This window comes from Siniperca chuatsi, linkage group LG6 (assembly GCF_020085105.1).
Source record: "Siniperca chuatsi isolate FFG_IHB_CAS linkage group LG6, ASM2008510v1, whole genome shotgun sequence".
Classification (NCBI taxonomy): Eukaryota; Metazoa; Chordata; class Actinopteri; order Centrarchiformes; family Sinipercidae; genus Siniperca; species Siniperca chuatsi.
The window spans coordinates 16,381,863-16,400,538 of NC_058047.1; the positions used below are offsets into that span (position 1 = coordinate 16,381,863).

General features: G+C 42.2%; 1 protein-coding gene across 10 annotated transcripts in view; it reads right to left on the reverse strand.

Annotated features, from left to right (window-relative positions):
* Positions 1 to 357: 357 nt before the first annotated feature.
* LOC122877810 (unconventional myosin-IXb) overlaps positions 358 to 18,676 on the reverse strand; it is a 57,789-nt gene continuing 39,470 nt past the window's right edge. For 2 of the 10 annotated variants that reach the window (XM_044199901.1, XM_044199900.1), the window contains exons 11-44: positions 18,554 to 18,670; positions 18,218 to 18,352; positions 17,588 to 17,709; positions 17,305 to 17,446; positions 16,983 to 17,178; positions 16,264 to 16,339; positions 15,571 to 15,663; positions 13,973 to 14,086; positions 13,090 to 13,129; positions 12,787 to 12,909; positions 12,599 to 12,679; positions 12,133 to 12,243; positions 11,590 to 11,715; positions 11,318 to 11,467; positions 11,022 to 11,182; positions 9,735 to 10,871; positions 9,428 to 9,503; positions 9,140 to 9,258; positions 8,200 to 8,315; positions 7,404 to 7,597; positions 7,202 to 7,309; positions 6,923 to 7,093; positions 6,788 to 6,829; positions 6,549 to 6,660; positions 6,320 to 6,393; positions 5,454 to 5,646; positions 5,243 to 5,371; positions 4,860 to 4,965; positions 4,505 to 4,636; positions 4,202 to 4,325; positions 3,842 to 3,892; positions 2,877 to 2,992; positions 2,638 to 2,777; positions 358 to 2,161 (exon numbers count right to left, since the gene is read on the reverse strand). In XM_044199901.1, the coding sequence (XP_044055836.1) occupies positions 1,605 to 2,161; positions 2,638 to 2,777; positions 2,877 to 2,992; positions 3,842 to 3,892; positions 4,202 to 4,325; positions 4,505 to 4,636; positions 4,860 to 4,965; positions 5,243 to 5,371; positions 5,454 to 5,646; positions 6,320 to 6,393; positions 6,549 to 6,660; positions 6,788 to 6,829; positions 6,923 to 7,093; positions 7,202 to 7,309; positions 7,404 to 7,597; positions 8,200 to 8,315; positions 9,140 to 9,258; positions 9,428 to 9,503; positions 9,735 to 10,871; positions 11,022 to 11,182; positions 11,318 to 11,467; positions 11,590 to 11,715; positions 12,133 to 12,243; positions 12,599 to 12,679; positions 12,787 to 12,909; positions 13,090 to 13,129; positions 13,973 to 14,086; positions 15,571 to 15,663; positions 16,264 to 16,339; positions 16,983 to 17,178; positions 17,305 to 17,446; positions 17,588 to 17,709; positions 18,218 to 18,352; positions 18,554 to 18,670 (5,484 nt within the window). In that variant the 3' untranslated portion in view covers positions 358 to 1,604. Of the gene's footprint in view, positions 2,162 to 2,464; positions 2,517 to 2,625; positions 2,778 to 2,876; positions 2,993 to 3,841; positions 3,893 to 4,201; positions 4,326 to 4,504; positions 4,637 to 4,859; positions 4,966 to 5,242; positions 5,372 to 5,453; positions 5,647 to 6,319; positions 6,394 to 6,548; positions 6,661 to 6,787; positions 6,830 to 6,922; positions 7,094 to 7,201; positions 7,310 to 7,403; positions 7,598 to 8,199; positions 8,316 to 9,139; positions 9,259 to 9,427; positions 9,504 to 9,734; positions 10,872 to 11,021; positions 11,183 to 11,317; positions 11,468 to 11,589; positions 11,716 to 12,132; positions 12,244 to 12,598; positions 12,680 to 12,786; positions 12,910 to 13,089; positions 13,130 to 13,972; positions 14,087 to 15,570; positions 15,664 to 16,263; positions 16,340 to 16,982; positions 17,179 to 17,304; positions 17,447 to 17,587; positions 17,710 to 18,217; positions 18,353 to 18,553; positions 18,671 to 18,676 lie in introns of all 10 variants that reach the window. The other 8 variants (XM_044199906.1, XR_006378354.1, XM_044199907.1 and 5 more) reach the window with 8 other exon arrangements.

Consider the following 18,676-nt stretch of genomic DNA (forward strand, 5'->3'; position numbering starts at 1 on the left):
GAGCAAAGTATCCAACTTCCCCCACATGAAACGGAGATGCAGCTGTTTTAAAGTTGTAAAAACTGCGAGACTTAAGTAACATTCAAGTGCTTCTCTTCTGTCTAAATATATCGTTTTTAAAGCACATGAATTCATTTTTTATTAATTTATGAATGTGTTACTGACTACATTCATATTTCTTGTCAAAATATTGGTGTTAATGGGCTAAATGCATCTGTGAAGCCTTTTTGGAAGAGCCTAATTTATGGAGAGTTCATGAAAGAACTCCCCCCGTTCATAGTTTACTGTATCAAAAGGTGTTATGTAACACTAAGAAACTTATGAACTGTACCTGATCAAAACACACAGCAGCCGACGTTACAAGCATCACGTTCTGTATTGTCATGTTAATACTAATCACCATTACAGTTCACGTCATTCAGTCCCAACCATACACTCTCTGTTACACATTACACATCAGAACATCGGCCTCATAATCCAGACAAACTAACAGACATCATTCAACAGCAGTCAGAGAGGAACATTAGTATTACATTTCATACAACGTTGACCAAAGCTGTGCTTCAGCAGGACCTGCTCATTATGGGACTGTTTACTTTGAATGGCAGGTTCGGTACAGCTGAGTGAAGCCAAGTTCAGTTTAGAAAAGGGTAAGGTGAGTTCAAGGACTTCGGGCTTTAAAGACATTGTGGCACAGCTGTTGCATCAAGGCTAGGTTTGTGTTTTTGTTGTTTCAAAAGGAAAAAGTGCCGTGTGCTGCTCCCGTTTTCCTTTGCCATGTGAGGCAATGACTTCCTATCTGGGGTTTGTTGTGCGGTAGGTGGAAGGTAAAGGTGGAAAGACACTGTTGTCCAATGCAGCTGTTGTGACGAGGCACCTATACAACAGTCGCAATGTGCACGTTTAGGTCCTTGTTTCAAACATGTCTTGGGTCGGTTCAGTACAATAAACACAAAAGTCTGAGACAAAGGTATCCTCTATCCCAAATAACCCTTCCTTCCTCCCTCCCTCCCTCTGCGAGCACTATACATAACATGAGAAATTAACTTTGTCAACTTACTGTACATTACCAAGGCACTAGCTAATATTTCAGTGAGCATGTTTTGTTCATTAGGAGAACTAAGAAATGAAAAGTGTGGCCAGAAACTGTAATATTTCCTTGAATTAGCACAAATGTGTTTAAAAAAAAAAAAAACAACAACCCCAAAAAACAAAAAATAAACAGGAGAAAAAAAACTAAATTGCCGGTCCATCATTATGAGGCTACAGAAAGCACGCCCCTGTCCCAACTGAATTTATCAACAGTAACCACAATATATATTAAAATGATAGAAAAGGTGCTTGGCAACATCATGTCCAGTTATTTTTACTGTCAGAGGACAACAAGACTTTGGACACATTTGCAGTTCCTTGACTGGTTCCCTCTGACGACAGCAACGGGAACAGCCTCCATTTTGTGTCACTCCCGTTCAACTTTGTAGATCCACCGTGGATACTGCACATCTCATCACCTTCACTCATTTTCATTCACATGTACAGATTATGTTCCTCTACTGTGATTCTTGATTCTTATCGTCTCCTGGCTCCAACCTGTTCTGCCCTGGTCAGACATCATCGTCCATATAAGGTATGTCTGGGTCAGAAAAACGTCTCTGGCTCTTCGGGGCTTGTGTGCCGTGGTTCTGGCGCTGAGGAGAGGGTGTTACCATGCCAATGGAGTTGGAGGAGGAGGAAGTGGAGGGAGGGCAAGAGGAAAACTGCAACAACAGGTCACACTGTTGGCTGTCGATGTACAGGGACTGGGTGCTGTCTTTACGGCGGCCAGGCTGCTCTCTTCTCCTGACCAAGTACTTCAACACTCGATTTCCAGGACGGGCATAAGTCTCACCTGGATTCGAGGCTGCAGACTGGGAGAGGATGCCTGGGGGGAGTTTAACTGTGTCTGGGATGACAGGGTTGCGGCGTTGCAGTGGATGCCTGAAGGAGGCGTTGGAGGATTCAGAGGTTGAAGAAGCGCAGCTGGACACAGAGGAGGTGGAGCTAGCAGGGGTGAGGTTTGGCAGAGAGACGTGTCCACCAGGGACTTTAGGTCGCTGGGCCAGTTCTAATGGTTTGAGTGGACAAACTGGCCTGTATCTCGTCAGCTGGGAGCCACCTCGTCCTTGAGAGAATGAGGAAAGAGAGAGTTGAGAAAGACAAACATGTTTTCCTCAAAGCTACTTGTTAAAGTCACATAACAATCCTGAAAGGATGAAGACCAATGGAAGATCATGCAACCATGTTATCTACCAAACATTATTTTCAGGCACAATTAGAAAAATTTTTGATTGGACATGTAGTGCCAAATGTTCAATTAATTAATTTGGATAACGTTTGAGCATGCTTCTGTGCCACATGGGTGTGCAGACGTATGCACACAAACACACACACACAAACACACAAACACGGTTGATGTTCCTCCAACCTGCTTTGTTACAGAGCAGACGTCAACGCCCATCACCATCACTGGTCCAGACCTGCACCACAAAACACATGAAGGGCCCAACCCAGCGGCCCCGTGGTCTGGTCAGAAACCCACAGGTGAGTGAGAGAAACAGGTAGAAGGAAGGAAAGTCCAGCCTGTACCTTAATACTGACCTTCAGGCTCTGAGCCGTGAACAGAAGAGTGCTGCTGCTCGTCCAAAAGACTCTCGGAGCTCAGCGAGGCTTCGGAGTCCAAGTTCTCCTGGTCTGAACCAGGCTGCTCCATCTCTGGCAGTCGACAGGCCAGATCCTCTCTACAGAGAAACAAATGACAAAGACATCAGAGACATGAGAGACTGGAGGAGGACACTACACCTAAGTGAATAAAGAAATTATACAGAAAGTGTCCTTACTTTTCCTGTTTGATGGACTTGATGCGTTCCACCAAGTTCTTCTCAGCCTCTGTATCTGAGTCCAGAGGCTCGTTCTCAGGGACCACGGTGAGATCAGAACTGACCTTCTCGTGCACCTGCAGAAGACAGAAAATCACACACTGACTCAACTTAACGTCGAAATGCCCATTGTGTAATTACTATATGAATGTAATTATTCATATAATAATTACACATTAAACATAAATGGCCACAAAATACATACAGCTTTGACCCAAATCTGAAACCGATTCCAGATTTTGTTAGTGAGGAAAAGAAAAGAGGCTGGATGGTGCCTGCGGCATTCATGCATCTGCACATCATTCCTGCAGCACTTCTGTGAAACAGAATAACTTATAGGTAGTTAAAAAGAAATGCTGTGATACAAAAGAAGCTAGTAAACACATCCACCCTTTCAAAACCGCACTGGTGTAAGGGGTTTAAATATGCAAACAGTTCATCTTGAGCTATGATAAAAGTTAAAAGACACATAATCCCAATTCAGAAACGTCCAACCACTTAACAAATATAACATGACTTTCAGAGCTTTGTGGTCTTCTTTCAATAAAAAAATAAGATAAGATAGGAACACACTGGAATAGCACAAAGAATAAAAAAAGAATGATAACCGTCAAGCTTTGTAAGTCACACTATTGTCAGACCGTTGTCTTCCATTAAGACAACAACAAAAGTATTATTACGACACCAACCCAGAACCATCTTGTCCTCTAATGAAGAGAACAAGAATAAATGGCAAACAGCAACATGCAAACTACTACCAGTTAGTAAGGAGGAGTAAAAACGTTTACAGAAAAAAAAAAAACAACAGCCAGAGCGTCACCCACATCTGACATGCCATGCACAGGCGCTTCTACATGGCACCCTACTACACACTACAACTACTAGATCTACTGTACTAGGAGAACTCGATGATACATGATACATACCACCACTCCTTTGTAAGGAGGTGAGAACCTGAGAGGTAAATGCCAGTAGTGCTAAAGAGAGACAAGGAACATTGGCCATGTTACCCATGTAACCTAAGAACAACAGTATCTGAAACTGGTTCTATTGTACGATTTTAATGATGCAGGAAAATGTTACTAACTAGTAAAGTCTTGTTGAGTGTATGATATAATAAGACATTATTCATAAGTGCCTTTTTAAATAATTACATATATTTCTTTCCTTTACATCCAGGCATGAGGATGAGCAACAATCTAAAACTTTATGTTGTTACCATGGCGTTGAGACCACACTAAATTGAACAAAGGTGATCCAGAGCGAGGCGGCATTTTGTTTCTCACCGTGTTCTTTCTCTTGAGTTTGAGCTGGTTAACAGCCAGAGCCTCTGCGTACTCCAGCTGCTCGATCTCCTCCATCTTCTCGTTGTAGCGTCTGATCTGCTCATTGATGACTATCTCTATACACCTAAAGGGCGAGCAGGGAACGAGATGTCAAACAGTATGTGTGCAGATTTACAGCTGCTCACTGGTTATGCACGTCTTATATATGTAATATTAACAATACACTACAGATTAAAGGATTAATTTACATCGTGGAAAAGCAAAAAGCAGATTTAGGTGTTTTTGCTTTCATCATAGTCTTACGTGGTTGTCTTGGCAACATCCTTCATGCTGAGCAGCGGGTCAGCACTGTCTGGGCAGCGCAGGACACACGGGGCAAAAACTATGGCCAGCGAGTTAGGAGACATACGGTTGTGAGCCTCCTCTTTACACACCCTGCAATAGAATTAATTAGATATAAGCTTGCAGTTTAGCTGCATGTACATTTAATCCAAGCTGTAACTTAATAACTAAGTTTGTAATAAAATGACAACAGACACCAAAGAAAAACTAGTGAGTGCAATATGGAGAGGACACACATTTTGAGAAACAGTGGCCTTGATGGATTTATGTCATGATCACATTAAAATATACAAGGCCACAATGAGAAAATCCCTACCTGACAAGGTGGAAGACGAGTCTCTCCAATGTGTTGAAGTTTGCTGTAGGAAGCTCGTCCAGCTCTTTGTATATAGCGTGAAGCTGCTCCTGCTTCTCTGGCAGTTCTACCAAGAGGAGAACACACACCCCATAACTAACCATGAACACTAATAATCCATTATATGTTTGAAAATGCCTCTATTTCGTTTTTAATCATGACTGATAAATGTTTTCCACCTTACATGTCAAATTTAAGTTTCACCTAACTACTAGCCATTTAAAAAAACACCGTAAACATGCCATAAACAACTTACACAACCCAGCAGCAGATAAGGCAAACACTTAAAAGAAAAGATTGTCTATTTTAAAATGCTGCCCCCTGGTGGTGAATATCCTCCTCACCCACTGCATGCAGGAAGTCATTGTAATGTGTGAAGGTCATGAGCGGATCTGGCAGCTCCCTCAACCACTGTTTCACCAGGCCCGTCACTGTGTGGATGGGATAGTCTTCGAGGCAGACCAGGTGGGGGTCTAAACACATCAATAGAAAAATCAGTAAAGGAGCCACGTTTGTCATCCGTTAGCTGTAAATGTCAAATAGAAGAAGTCTAACCGGTCTCTAGTCGCTGATGCAGCTCTTTCATGCGGTTGGCAGAGCCAGACTTGCGGTAGATGCCCTCGGTGTAGAGGCCGTGCATCTCCACATGCTCCAGCATCATCTCCAGCACCATGGGTACTGGGTTCTTATCACTGACCAGGTGACTCACACGCACCCCGAAGTGCAGACCACCAGAGTCCTCGTCACTCTGTGGATTCAGACAGACAGCAGCCATCAGTAAAAAGTCTACTTCTCCAGTCCACTCACCACAATCTAGCTACAACATCTGTGGAAATCACTTCACTAAAATTAAGTTTATGTTGAAATATAGCTTGGAAGCCTTTACTTATTGCATAATAATGCAATATAATATAGAGACTTATCAGTTAGCTTCTGTTCCATTAGCTTTCTTTGCTCAGTATAATTTGTCATAGAGGGTTACTGTCATCAGTCTTTTTGAAAAGCTGAAACACGAAACTTAATGTTTGTTCATAATCTAAGCTATATATCTATTTCTCTACTGTAGTAAAATTTAAACCCCCTTATAAGTTTAACAAAGATATAAGACTGATTATGTTGTTCAGCATTCAACAGCTACAGTTCCCATCAGGCTTTGACAGTGCTTCTGTAGCTAACAAAATAATAATTTCATCTTTGTTAAAATTAGTTGCTTAAATGTTTACCAGTACTGTAATAGTCATTTATCTTAGAAGTGCCATGTTTCAGACTTTATGAGAAAAGTGTCTAGTGGAACAGAGGCCAGCTTAAAGTAGGACATCGGTGCTCTATATACTGTAAAATGCCCAATGTCACTCCAAACCCTTATATATCATAAGCACATCATTAATCAAGGCCTGTGATTTCTAAAAATAAAAACCTACCTTTTTGGCAGAGAAAGTGGAGCAGTCAGTGACTATTTTGCAGAGGCACTTCTTGTGGCACACCATTTTACAGTCTGTTAGACAAGAAAAAAAAAACATTATGAATTAGTGCAGGAATTTATTTCTTTATGTTATGCTGCAAGATTTATTCTTAATATTTGAACACAAAAAAAAATAAATCAATGAAACATGAAAGAAGAAAAGGAGTTTTGTTGGAGTGTTAACTCACAGCTGCACATGTAGGCCTTCTCCATGCCCCAGATGTAAGAACCACACTGGTCACATGACTGCATAATGTTGACCTGATAGTTGACGAAAACATGATCCAGGGGGCTCTCCATCTAACAAGACAGACAGTTACTCAATTAGAAATCACAATCTATATTAAATTACAAATCATTCTAATTAAAATAGATAAAAAACATTTGGTGAAAAAAAACGAGGTAAGTTTCAACTTTGCATACTTACACTTTTATCTTTTTTCCTCCTCTTCTTCCTAGCTTTAGCAGGCTGAAAAACACACAGAGAGCATAAGCATGGGTACATTATTTTGTCATTTTTTGGAGTGATTAGACTGAATGATTATGAATCTCAGTGTTTCACCTTTGCAGGCTCAGCCTCCTCCTTCTTCATCTCTCCTCTGATGAAACCATCCAGCACAGACTGGAAGAGGTTGACCACAAGTTGGACTTCTCCTTTCTGCTTGTCACCCGCCAGGTGTAAAACTTTGTTCTGGTAGCCTGTCATCAGACCTTTGTAGCCAATGGTGGGTTTCTGGTGAAGTTCAGAGGAGAGAAAATGAGGAAGAGGAGAGGATGGTGAGGAAGAACTCTGATCAGTATGCATTATGTGTGTGTGTTATGTGCCGGCAGACACACTCACTGCAAGAGAATACATGGCTTTGATATTCTCTCTGAACTGCATGGTGGCTGTTACAAAGATGGCCTCTGTGGCTGACAGCGACTTCCCCCTTGAGCGGAAATCATTGACCTATGAGGGAACACAAACAAAAAATATTTCTGTGGGCAAATAAGATACAAATATTTCCTTAAAGTAAGTAAACATCTGGTCACCATTCACTCACCTGGTTGCCCAGAAACTCATCCAGGTGCCGCAGCTCATTGGCGTTGGTGATTTCCCGATCCAGCGAGGCGTTCCACTGCTCAGAGACCCGCGTGGCACGACTGATCTTTATGGTGGGGTTGCGGCCTAAACCTTTACCAGCACGGTCCCCATGTGGCTGGGAAAGAGGCCGAGATGGAAGTCCAGATGTTGGAGCTGAAAGGGAAGGGAGTGTTTTCATACTCATCATCAAAAATAATATCTATTGCAGCAGGAAAAGGTGAACGAATGATACGTAGACTACTTTTCTACCGCCTTTTTTCAAACTGAACTCAAACCTCTAAAGCAGAATGCACTGCGCTCATAAGTACCACGGAGGGAAACAAAACCCAGTGTAAAGCCACTCTGTTAGCACTGAGCGTGACCCTGCACGGGTCAGTATTTTCTCAGAAAGCACACAGCAGGATTAGTTATGGCCTGAGAATAATAGTGATAATACACCTGTGTTTTCTTTCCATTTCACATTTCATGAGGTGTGATGAAAGTAGACTGCAGCAGTCCAGCAGTTGTAGTGCAGTTTGTGTTTGGCGATAAAATGTTATTGATCAAATGATATTGAATATTTGAATCTCAAAATAACCACTAAGTCTTTTTTATTGTTAATGAAATATAATCAGGTTGGTCATTTTTTTGGTAAAGTATACACCAATAACCCAATCAAATTTAAGGGATAAAGTTAATCTCCCTGCTCCAGTAAATCCTATAATTCTTCTGAAACTTGACAAGGACACGCTGAACCCCCTGTTTGTATTATTTACCTTCCCCTCCTGTTGGCCTCTCATTGAGAATCTGAGCAAGTGTCTCTCCGTTGTCTGGTGTCTGGGCCTCCTTGTGCGGTCGTTTTTTCAAAATCTTGCTGAAGAAACCACCTGACCTGCAAGGCACAGAATATATAAATATAAATGTATATATAATATTCACAAATCTTGTTAAGCAAAACTGTTGTGTGACTCTAAAATTAATCATAAAAGTGGACTGATGTTCATGCTGGATACAGGGAAGAGATCTTTCAGCGTGGATTCAAAATGTCATATCTCACAAGTTTGTGTGTATGTTTCTGACCTGTTTTGTGTTCTTACTCATGTCTGTAACTCCATGGATTGTTTCTTGGGGAAATGGGGAAAACTGATAATTTAAGTAAATAACTAAGATGTTTTTTTTTTGTTTTGTTTTTTTTTTTAAATTGGACATCAAAACTGAATTATCCTGAAAGAGTCTGTTTTTAAAATGCCACATATTCAAGCTCCGCTCCAGCAGTGTCACCATAGCAACAATACAAATTAAAAAACAAAGCAATTCACCCGATGCCTCCATCTGATAAAACTCTGGCCCAGGGACTAAGCCTTAAGTGTACGTTTCTGGCACATAAATCCATTCAGGGGAAATTTAGTCATCAGGAATTTCTGGCTATAAACCTGCAGCGCCACACAAGGAGCTGAGCATAGTTTGATTACACAAGGCAAAGAGTTTTCCCATGAATACTCTGACTCAAGCAGACGTTATAATGGGTTGAGATGAAACTGAGGATGATTTACAGAATGTATCTTTACTGATACTATAGACACAGTCGTCTACTGGACACATTGTCGTGTGCTTCACCCGTCTCAATAATTTCCTTTTCAAACAAACGTATAGCAACCCTGCTACATCCCATCACCAGACCACACGTCTATAGGCCAGTCCAGTGCAGTCCAGTACCTGTCTGGTGTGGATGGGATGGAGTGTGCAGAGTCTTGGTGACATGAACCATCTTGGTGTTTCCTTCTGATGGAGCTTCCCTTTGAGCCATCACCATGGCTTTCTGAGGGGGAAATCATCTGCAGAACAGAAAACTATTTAAAAGTGATGAAGTATGTGCAGAATAACTGGAGCAGAATTTGTTTGTTAGTACAGATTTTTACGTAAAATGTAAACTGTCAGAGGTTTATATTTGAACTTCTAAAACAAGCATTTTTTCCCGTTACAACAGATGAACATTTAAAATACCTCTCTGGCTGAAATAGCGCCAGCCCCTTCAGAACCTGGAGACAAACTGTCAATCGATGAGGAGGCTGTTTCACACCTGCAGGTGAACAGACAGAAAAATATAAATGAGATAAAAATCTATTTATGAAAAGTTTTAGCACAGAAAACTGGGGGTTTCCTAAACACATAAACATTATGCTGGAGAAGATCTACTGTCACTTCTCATATTAAAAAGTATTATTTCAAAAAGATGTTTAAAGAAATTTGCCATTTGTTTGAGACAAAACAGGAGGGTAGATCTGATAATATGACTGAACAGAAGACGTACAGCATTTTTTTCTTCCTTTCCTCCCTGTTGTGTGGTGGAGGAGGGCTGGTGCTCTCAGAAAATTCTCCATCACTCCTCCTCCCTCTCCACTTCTCCGGCTTCTCCTTAATCGCCCCAGGACGGCGATGAAGGTTTACCACTCCGGCGCCCTCTACACCGTTTCTCTCAGGCACAGGGTCAGCGGGCTGCAGGGATAATGTAGACGGACGAACAGGACCGGCAGGAGGAGGATAAGTTTTTGCCTCCTTTTTCCCTCCTTTGTCTTCCTTCATTTTCCAGGCCACAAAGGTGTACTGGTCCAGCTCCTTGCTGTCTGCTCGCTCTTTTAGCTTAGAGGTCTCCTGGCTTTTGCTCTTCGGCGGGGAAGTTTCATCCTTGCTTATTGCTGAGGAGGAGGCTCGTTCGGTCTCTCTCTGGTTATGTTCCAGCCCTCTTCGTCTCCTCTGCTCTCTCTTCTCCTGGCTCCTGGATGACAGGCGCCTATTAATAGCTGGAGCTCGTACTCTCTTTTGTTCTGCATTGGAAGGTGTGGAAGTGTTGCTGGGAGCCTGTTCATCCATCCCCTCACGTGGAGATGTGGGTGTAAATGCATTAGAGGTGACCCCATCAGAGGGCAGAACAGGTTTTGGATCTGACTGTCCTAGTGTTTGGTTCTCCAAATCCTCATCATCTTCTTTCTCATCCAGCTGGGGTCCAGCCTCAGCCAGGGTACCATTGGTCTCCAAATCCAATTCCTCACCCTCGCCCTGTTCCTCCTCTGTATGTGAGCTTGTATTAACCTCTCTCTCCTCCTCTGTCTCCTGGACAGGGAGGTTGTCATCCAGCATCTCCTCTGTAACCATCTCTATATCCGGATCTTCTCTTGTTTGAGGCTCGCTTGCCAGTCTTTTCTCCACTTCCTCTCTCTTTTTATATGCTTTCCTGGCTGCCTCTTCTTCCTCTGCTCTCCTCCTTGCTTCCTCCTCTTCTGCCTGTCTCCTTGTCTCTTCTTCTTCCATCCTCCTCCTTTCTTCCTCCTCCTCTGCTCTTCTCCTTGCCTCCTCCTCTTCTTCCCTCCTCCTCCTTTCCTCTGCCCTCTTTCGAGCTTCTTTGTCCTCCTCCTCCTTTCTTCGTTTCTCCTCACGCATGGACTGGCACCTGTAACACACAAAACATGAATATGATAGCCCACAAACATTTTTAGAGCATTGCATGTCCATCTGTGGTCCAGCTGACTTGTTCTGAACTGGACTTTTAATAATATATTGTCTACAGTAACACACTCTCTGAGTATCCCTGTGCTGTTACCTTCTGCGTGCTGAGTGTCCTCTGACCAAGGCTTGTATCTTGGTAATACCCTGTCTTTGGCGGTGGTTCTCTGATCTCTGTCTGTGCCCTCTCCACACAGCCTGGATCAGAGTGGCTGCCCGTCGCCTTTGCTCCTCCTTGCAGTACCTGCGCCATGAATGCTAAGCAGGAGGACAGGATAGGACATATTCGTATTAAACTTTAATTATCTCCTAAATATTAAAATGGGAATAGAACAAACGAAATGAATATACTGACACGACAGCCCCAAATATAATTGTTGCGTCTGTGTTTACCTGAATCAAGATGGCTGCCTGTCTCATGTCCAGAAATTCTTTCCTCTGCAGGCGAGCTCTGAACCAGCGCTGAAGGAAGATGATCTTACGCATTACATCCTTGTGCAGCGTGTCCTGCAGCTGTTGTCGTTCTAGCTCCTTCAAGAACACCTGAACAGACAGAACACACCAGAATTTACATGCACAGAAGGGTACAGGAGCAAATGCGGGGGGTTTTCAGGTGTACTGAAAGAATAAAACTCAGGAGTAATGACAAGAGTTTATTGCTGTACCTTAGTTTTGCCTATCTGGTATGTGGTGGGGTCCAGGCCCATCTTCTTCTCAAGCAGCGCTGTGATGTCCTCTTTAATGGCAGTGGCGTCCTTTGGCAGCAAAACCCTGAACTGCTCTATGAACTCCTGCAAGGACAAGACAACAAAAATGAGAAATGAATGGACTGTTCAAGAGAGGACTTACGTGGCAGAGATGAATGGTCAAAACCTAATGCTTAATATTACAGCAGTACAACAGCATGTATTTTACATACAGTGATGTCACCATCAACACTTTTTATCATTATGGCACAGTGAGCTCTGGATTTCATAAAGATATTTATGTCCAGATCTGAAATCTATCGAAGCAGGCAGCAGCTATGAGTGACTAAGGATGTTGCCTTGAATTAGATTTTGACACTGTCTTGTGTTTGTTTGTAGTGTTGTTGCATCAGCTTTTATTCAACATCAAAATATTTCTTTCTTCAGTGCCTGTATAGTGACATTATATTGGTGTGTGATTATCACATGGATTGTCCAAAAACAGGAGTAACTATACAGTACCTGGAATGTGTACTTGGCTCCGTAGCCTGACCTCCTGATGCGAACAGTTTCCAGCATTCCTGTGTATCGCAGCTGCTGAACCACCAAGGCCTCATCCAGATGCATCTCCTTCTGCTCATAAACAAGGACACAAGAAGCACAGTTATACTCTTATCATTTAGATATTTACCAATTAAACAGTGGTCGTCATCAGCATAACTGAAGATTATATCATTGTTTAGGGCTGCATAATCTGTGACAATTGTCATATTCAGATTTTATATAGATTTTAAAATCATATCTTTTTGATTTCTGATTATGCAATAGAGAAAAGAGGTTTGTTTAACAGAGGGGATTACACTGCATCAATTTACACTCAAGATTTCTTATAACTTATAATGTCATTAAGCTGGAAGAAAACTTCAGGATTTGAACAGAAGATATTAAAGAACAAATTTACAAATGACTAACAATAACAGACTCTTACCTTCTCAGCATTGGAGCGGATACAACGAATGAAGAAAGGCTCTGCTCTGTTCAGCGTCTCCAAGAGTTTGGTCAGAGAGGTCTGAAGAAAAGGAGGATAGGGATTTGCTGAATGTTGAGGATTGCTGCTGGAGGATGTGTTTGGCTTGTTTCTGTGTGTAATGTGTAAACTGTTGTAGGTGATGTTACCTGAAACTGGGCACTGATGCTGGGGGGCTTCTTCTTCTTGTGCAGGTGAAGCAGAGACTTGGTAGTGCGATCGTGCAACGTCAGGCTCACAATGAACTTCAGAGACCGAGAATCCAGCAAACTCTGCACAGCAGTAATACAGTAAATTAATTTCCTACTGGCACTCAATCATTATGATTTTAATGAAATAACGGCAAACTAATAAAATCACATCAACCAAGTTGTTTTATATGACTTAAACAGTAAATATTCTCTTTATCTGCCCCTAAACTTGGGGTCTTAAGTCTTTACTCTGAGGTTTACCTTGGGGATGACCTGCCTCTGTTTGGTGCTCTTGTGTTTCCTGTGAAAAGGGGAGAAAAAAGATGCATGGTGAGTTAGAGGGACTGAAGTGTTAAAGGCTTGAGGCAGGAGGATGGAACAAGTAGTGGATGGAGTGGGTGAAGCCAGGTTAGTACGGACGGGTAACTTCTTCATGCGTCATGTCAGTCAGTGATGAAATAAAGTGTTGCACCTGGAAGATGGGATGAATGACAAGGAGAGACAAGGCATGAATGAGTGAGAGGGTAAAGATGACAGAGAGGGAGTTTGCTGCAGGAGATGGGATGTAACTCTAAACAATCAGTCCAGCAGAGCACTCGCCATACACAGACAGACATGCTCTCTTGCTATCTTGCTATCCACTGCATATAGGGCCCTAAATTCATGCTCAGGTTCTCTCTGACTGCAGAACTTGCTGTAAATTCTAACATGCTGCGAGGCCGCTGGGACATATTTTCACAAGATGCTCCAAAAGACCTCACATGCCAGCACAGTCTTCTGATGATGTTCATGCAGCAGTTAACGAAGGTATTCAAGGCATTTCAGCTTTAGCCTTCAAGAAAACTAGTATCAACAAACAGATCTAATTAATAACGTAATGCCTGCTGATGAAGCAGGAGTGTGTTTGATGTTTTTACTACATGAGACGTTACTGAGTCATTGAGAAAAGCGGCTATAAATGTGACAGTTGTAACTATCTATGGCTGGTTATGTTAAACTGGTTTATGAGCTGGTAAAAATGAGTTGATGATATTCTACTTTGTTCTTGGGAAAAAAAAGCTTCAATAGGAGCATGTTCTGCCTGAGCTAACTAGACTGGACTGATCTGGAGAAGCGCTGATGCCAGGTCTGTCTGCAGACTCACTGGAGGACGTGTCGAGGGAAGCGGAGGCGACCCCAGGACTGTAGCAGCTTGCGAGGGTCCTCACCATCCAGCTGCAAGTTCTTAATGGAGCTGATGATCTCTGCATGCATGTCTCTAATCACACCAAACACACAAACACACACACACACACACACCCAGTGTGGAGAGGGAAAGACAGGGGGAGTGCGGGGAGCCGGAGAAGGGAGGGGAAAAACCGACAAAAGGAGGAAGGAAAGGGGGAAAAAAAAAAACTTAAAGCAGGGTGTAAACTCCACAGTTAGGACACCTTAGAAGAAAACACACCACCGTATTTACCCAAGACAAGAACACACACACTGCAGTATGGCTGGGAGTCTAATATCAAGAGGAAGTTCATGCTCTGCTCATCCACGTTCATGTTTATGTACATGAAAACCACAAGACACACTAGACCACCCAACCATGCTGTCATATCCCTTTTAAGAAGAGACACACACACACACACACACACACACACACACACACACACACACACATGAGATTGGGTCACGTAGGGGTTGTATCCACACCCATATCCCTGCCACTGTGGTAGTTAACATGCAGAGCTGAGCTGACGTTCACTGTGGTTGGCCGCCTGGTTCCATGCTGGGGTTGTTACTGGTTGTGACTGTAAGTTGTTACTGGTGAGGCTGTTGGATTTATGGTCCTTTAATTGGGAATGGTGTTACACTGGACACTGGGTCTGGTGAGGTTAATATGGAAACTGTTCTGTGTCCCAGAGCTAGTCCATGCAATATTTTTCTATACTTACCATGACCGACCATGAAAACAGAGGTCAGGCAGTGAAGGAATGGGCAACATATACAGTGAAATGAGTCACAGTGAATCTGACCGTTATACCTCAGTGTTTGCAGATCTGGTAGGGGCTGGATGATTTAATAATGGCAACAATGTGCTGTGAGGTTCAACTCAGCGCAGTTACTGGTCTGTAAAAAACCCAACCAAGTAATTTTAGATCTGAAAGCAGGAGGTATAAGGTCAAGATTCAGAGGACCCAACAATCCAAAAATATTCTTCAAGGTTCGTTTCCACTCTGAGAAAGCTCCCCCAATTCTTTTTGTCTATTTGACTTGGAGTCTGTACGTATATGAATACATGTGTGCTTCCAAAGCTGCACAGTTGATGTAAGTAATCTGGGTGACTAATCAGAGTAGGACAGTACAAACACCTTCCTGTGCTCTATAGCAACAAAAATAAATGCGAGGAAGGAGAGAGATTATCACAGCAACAGAAAAAGATGGGGATTACAGTAAGGGAAGAGAGGGAATGTAAGGTAAAGGGCAACTTTGTTGTAGCGTGTTATATCTGTGTACTGAACTTCCTCCGCTACTTTCATATTTGAAGACACAGACAGTGAAACATTTGTCAAGCCGGACCGTCCTTGATAAAACCCATTTGATACATTGGTTTGGATTTAACTATATTAAATAACTTTTTTTTTAGATGGAAGCAAACTCAGAAAATGGAGCAAACCGGTATCTATTACCCAAAAAAACACATTGCCTTCCTGCTTGGCCTCATATCTTCATTCCTTTCTCCTGTCCACCAAATTCACTTACTTCTTACTCTCATAGCTAGCAAAGATGTCTTCAAAGGCCTCTAGAGGGCGCTCCTCTGAGTGATCAAAGTAGAAATCGAGCATAGAAGCTCTTCTGTGGAGGGGAGAGGAGAGAACCGCACACACCGGGGTCACCAAAAGGTGGAGAGGATATGGGGGACTGAGATGAGGTGAAGGAGGATTCATCTGTCAGGGTGACATCCAAAGGTGTGCTTTTGTCAGTGTTTATGGATTCAGTTTGGATAAGTTATAGTAACTCAGCTGAACAGTTTAGGTGTCTGATATCGTCCTTCCTCATCTCATCCAGCACCACAGGATAAATGTGGAGGTCCACAGTTCACCAACCATTTTAAACATTTCCTTCACCTTCAACAAGGAGAATCAAACAAGGAAATATGCTGCTGTGAGATTTATAAGGGGAGGAAAGGTTGCAGCTTCATGAGGGCTGTATATTATCGATCCAATTTAAAATACTCTGTGTTATGTATAATCTGTGTTTCATGAAAGGAAAGTAACAGAGTTATTGACCACAAAGTAAACAGGAGAGAAAGTCTGCCTCCACGTCAACAGGTGCTATGGCAGACAGATTCCTCCAGAGGAAACAGAGCTGACAGTTAGAAAACCAGTCCAAACACAACAAAAACCAAGTGAGACAAGTTTCATAGTTTTATATTCAGCCATGTACACTACTTACTTGTACATTCTGTCAACTGGGGCATTGGATCGCTGAAGCTCTCCTAAAGGAGTTCTGGAGATTGGACGGACAACACCTAAAACAAAAACACATAAACACACAATTGATACGCATTATTAACAAGTAAAACAATGCATTTTTCAAAGTAGGCTTTCAAGTAAAATAAAGGTTGATAAGAGTCACATGACTGCAGCAGTTTTTATTGTTTTGGTTTTTGGCTGAACTTTATTTAATCTTGTTAATCCACATAAAAAGGCTCCTACGTCAATGGCCTACAACTGAGAGCACCAAAATAGTCTGGAGGATTGAGAATTGCACGGAAAATGTCAAAATCTCTTAAAGCCTCACATTTCTCCATATTCCTTTATGTGCTGACCTAAGAGAGGCTAATTACAGAGCAGAGAAACTGCAGTAATCTGACGTTGTGGTATAAGCTGCACAAATGGAGTGAAGGCAGCTAGTGTATACACTTTTTTGTAAATCTACTATAATCTATCTACCTATAATGAAACCACCGTACTTTTGTGTTCCATCAACACTACCTTTACAATAATTCTGACTGATAAAGATTAGAAACAAGAATAATAGTCTTTGTTTAGCATTAGCACAACTCAACTACAGAATATCAACTACAAAAACGTATTCTAAGACTTTGAACCTTCAATCTTTAAAGATTATTTCACCTGGGATGGACTGACACCGTTAGACTGATATTGTACCTGAAGTTTTGGCGGCCCAGGAGCGGCCAGCTTCGTTAAAAGCAGCAATGCCTCTGATGGTGGCGCGCAGAATGCCCCATCGGAACATGGCCACTGGGTCCATGCCGATGAGCTGCCGCACATATGCGCGGTCACTACTCCGCAACAACGCCACAATGTCCGGACGCATGTGGTCTGTGTTCTTCTCCCGGAAATCCTGGGAAGGTTGAATATATCAAAAACATTAAAAACTGCACCATCAGGCCATATTCAAGTGTAACTAAGCATAATTCAAACCCTTTTGCTTATGTTACTTGATGTCTTCTCTGCCCGTCCTCCTCACCTTGATTTGATATTTGACTTTCCCAGCAAAGTGTCGAATGACGAAGGCAGGCTCCATAACTGGTGTGGGGACAAAGTATTTGTTCCCCTGGTGCTGCTGCTTGAATTTGGCTAATAATGTCTCATCTGTGGCACGGGGAAAGCTGGAGTACAGGCACAGAGAGAAGGAAAGAGGAAAGAAGGATGAATAGAAAGAAGAGAGGAAAAGAAAATATATATCAAAACAAACTTCATTCCTACTCGCAGCCATAAGACATATTATCATCATCTGTAGCTGTTCTTACTTGCTCTCCTCATCCAGCAGGTAGAGCAGGCCAGTGGGTTTCTTGCTGATGAGGTGGATGCAGCCCACATTGTCTGTGTAGTCGATGTTGTGCCAGGTGATTCCCTCTGCTTGGTACTCCTCCTGGATGAGGCAAAACAGAACATTTTAATGAATAAGCTCATGGTGAAATCAAGTCATGCAATTTCACTGTTGATCTTTTTAGCTGAATTATTTAACCTATTGGTGTCAAATGCAAAAAAATGACTAATACTTAAAAACATCCAGAACAGATGTAAATATTTTTTATTGCATATGCTAAAAGGATGCAGTAGTTTTCCAAGTAAAATTTGACTAAATAACAAATATTTTAACAATAAAATAATAATTTAACTTTGATTCGTATTCCTGTCGACACCCAGAACTCTGAAGGATAAGATACACTTGCATGAACTGGCATGCAACCTTTTCTCCCTTTAGAGATCAGGAAATGTTTGGATGAGTCACCATTTAAGTGGTCATTATTATAAACACAGAGCAGAGAAGAGAGTCGTAACAGTGAATCACAGGGGAGCAAATCTTTTGATGGTGTGTTAGTCAGTGTGTCATGTAAAAAGATTTGGGGAGAGGCAAATGAAACAAGACCACTCACCTGCTCCAGATTGAAGATGTGATGGTTGAAATAATACTGCAGCTGCTCGTTTGCATAGTTGATGCAGAACTGCTCAAAGCTGTTCGTCTCAAAGTCCTCAAAGCCAAAAATGTCCAGGACACCAATGGACAAGCACTGGAAAACAAAAGCATGAACACCAACCCAACACTAATAAGGAGTACGAAGGGGAATGTATAACAATCATCATGCCAAAAATAACAATATTTGTAGCATTTTATGATGTTCTTCTGTCTCATTAAAATTCCTTCAGGTATGTCAGCAAAGGAAATCTATTTTTCACTGTTTTTGTGCTGTGTGTGAGTGTTTGTCTCTCACTGGAACAGATTCCTCCATATCTTTCTTGTTAAGCAGTGCGTGATTGATGCGTAGGACAATCCAGTCAAACAAGGCGCTGTACAGAGATTTGGCCATGGAGTCTCTGGCTGTGATAGCCTGATA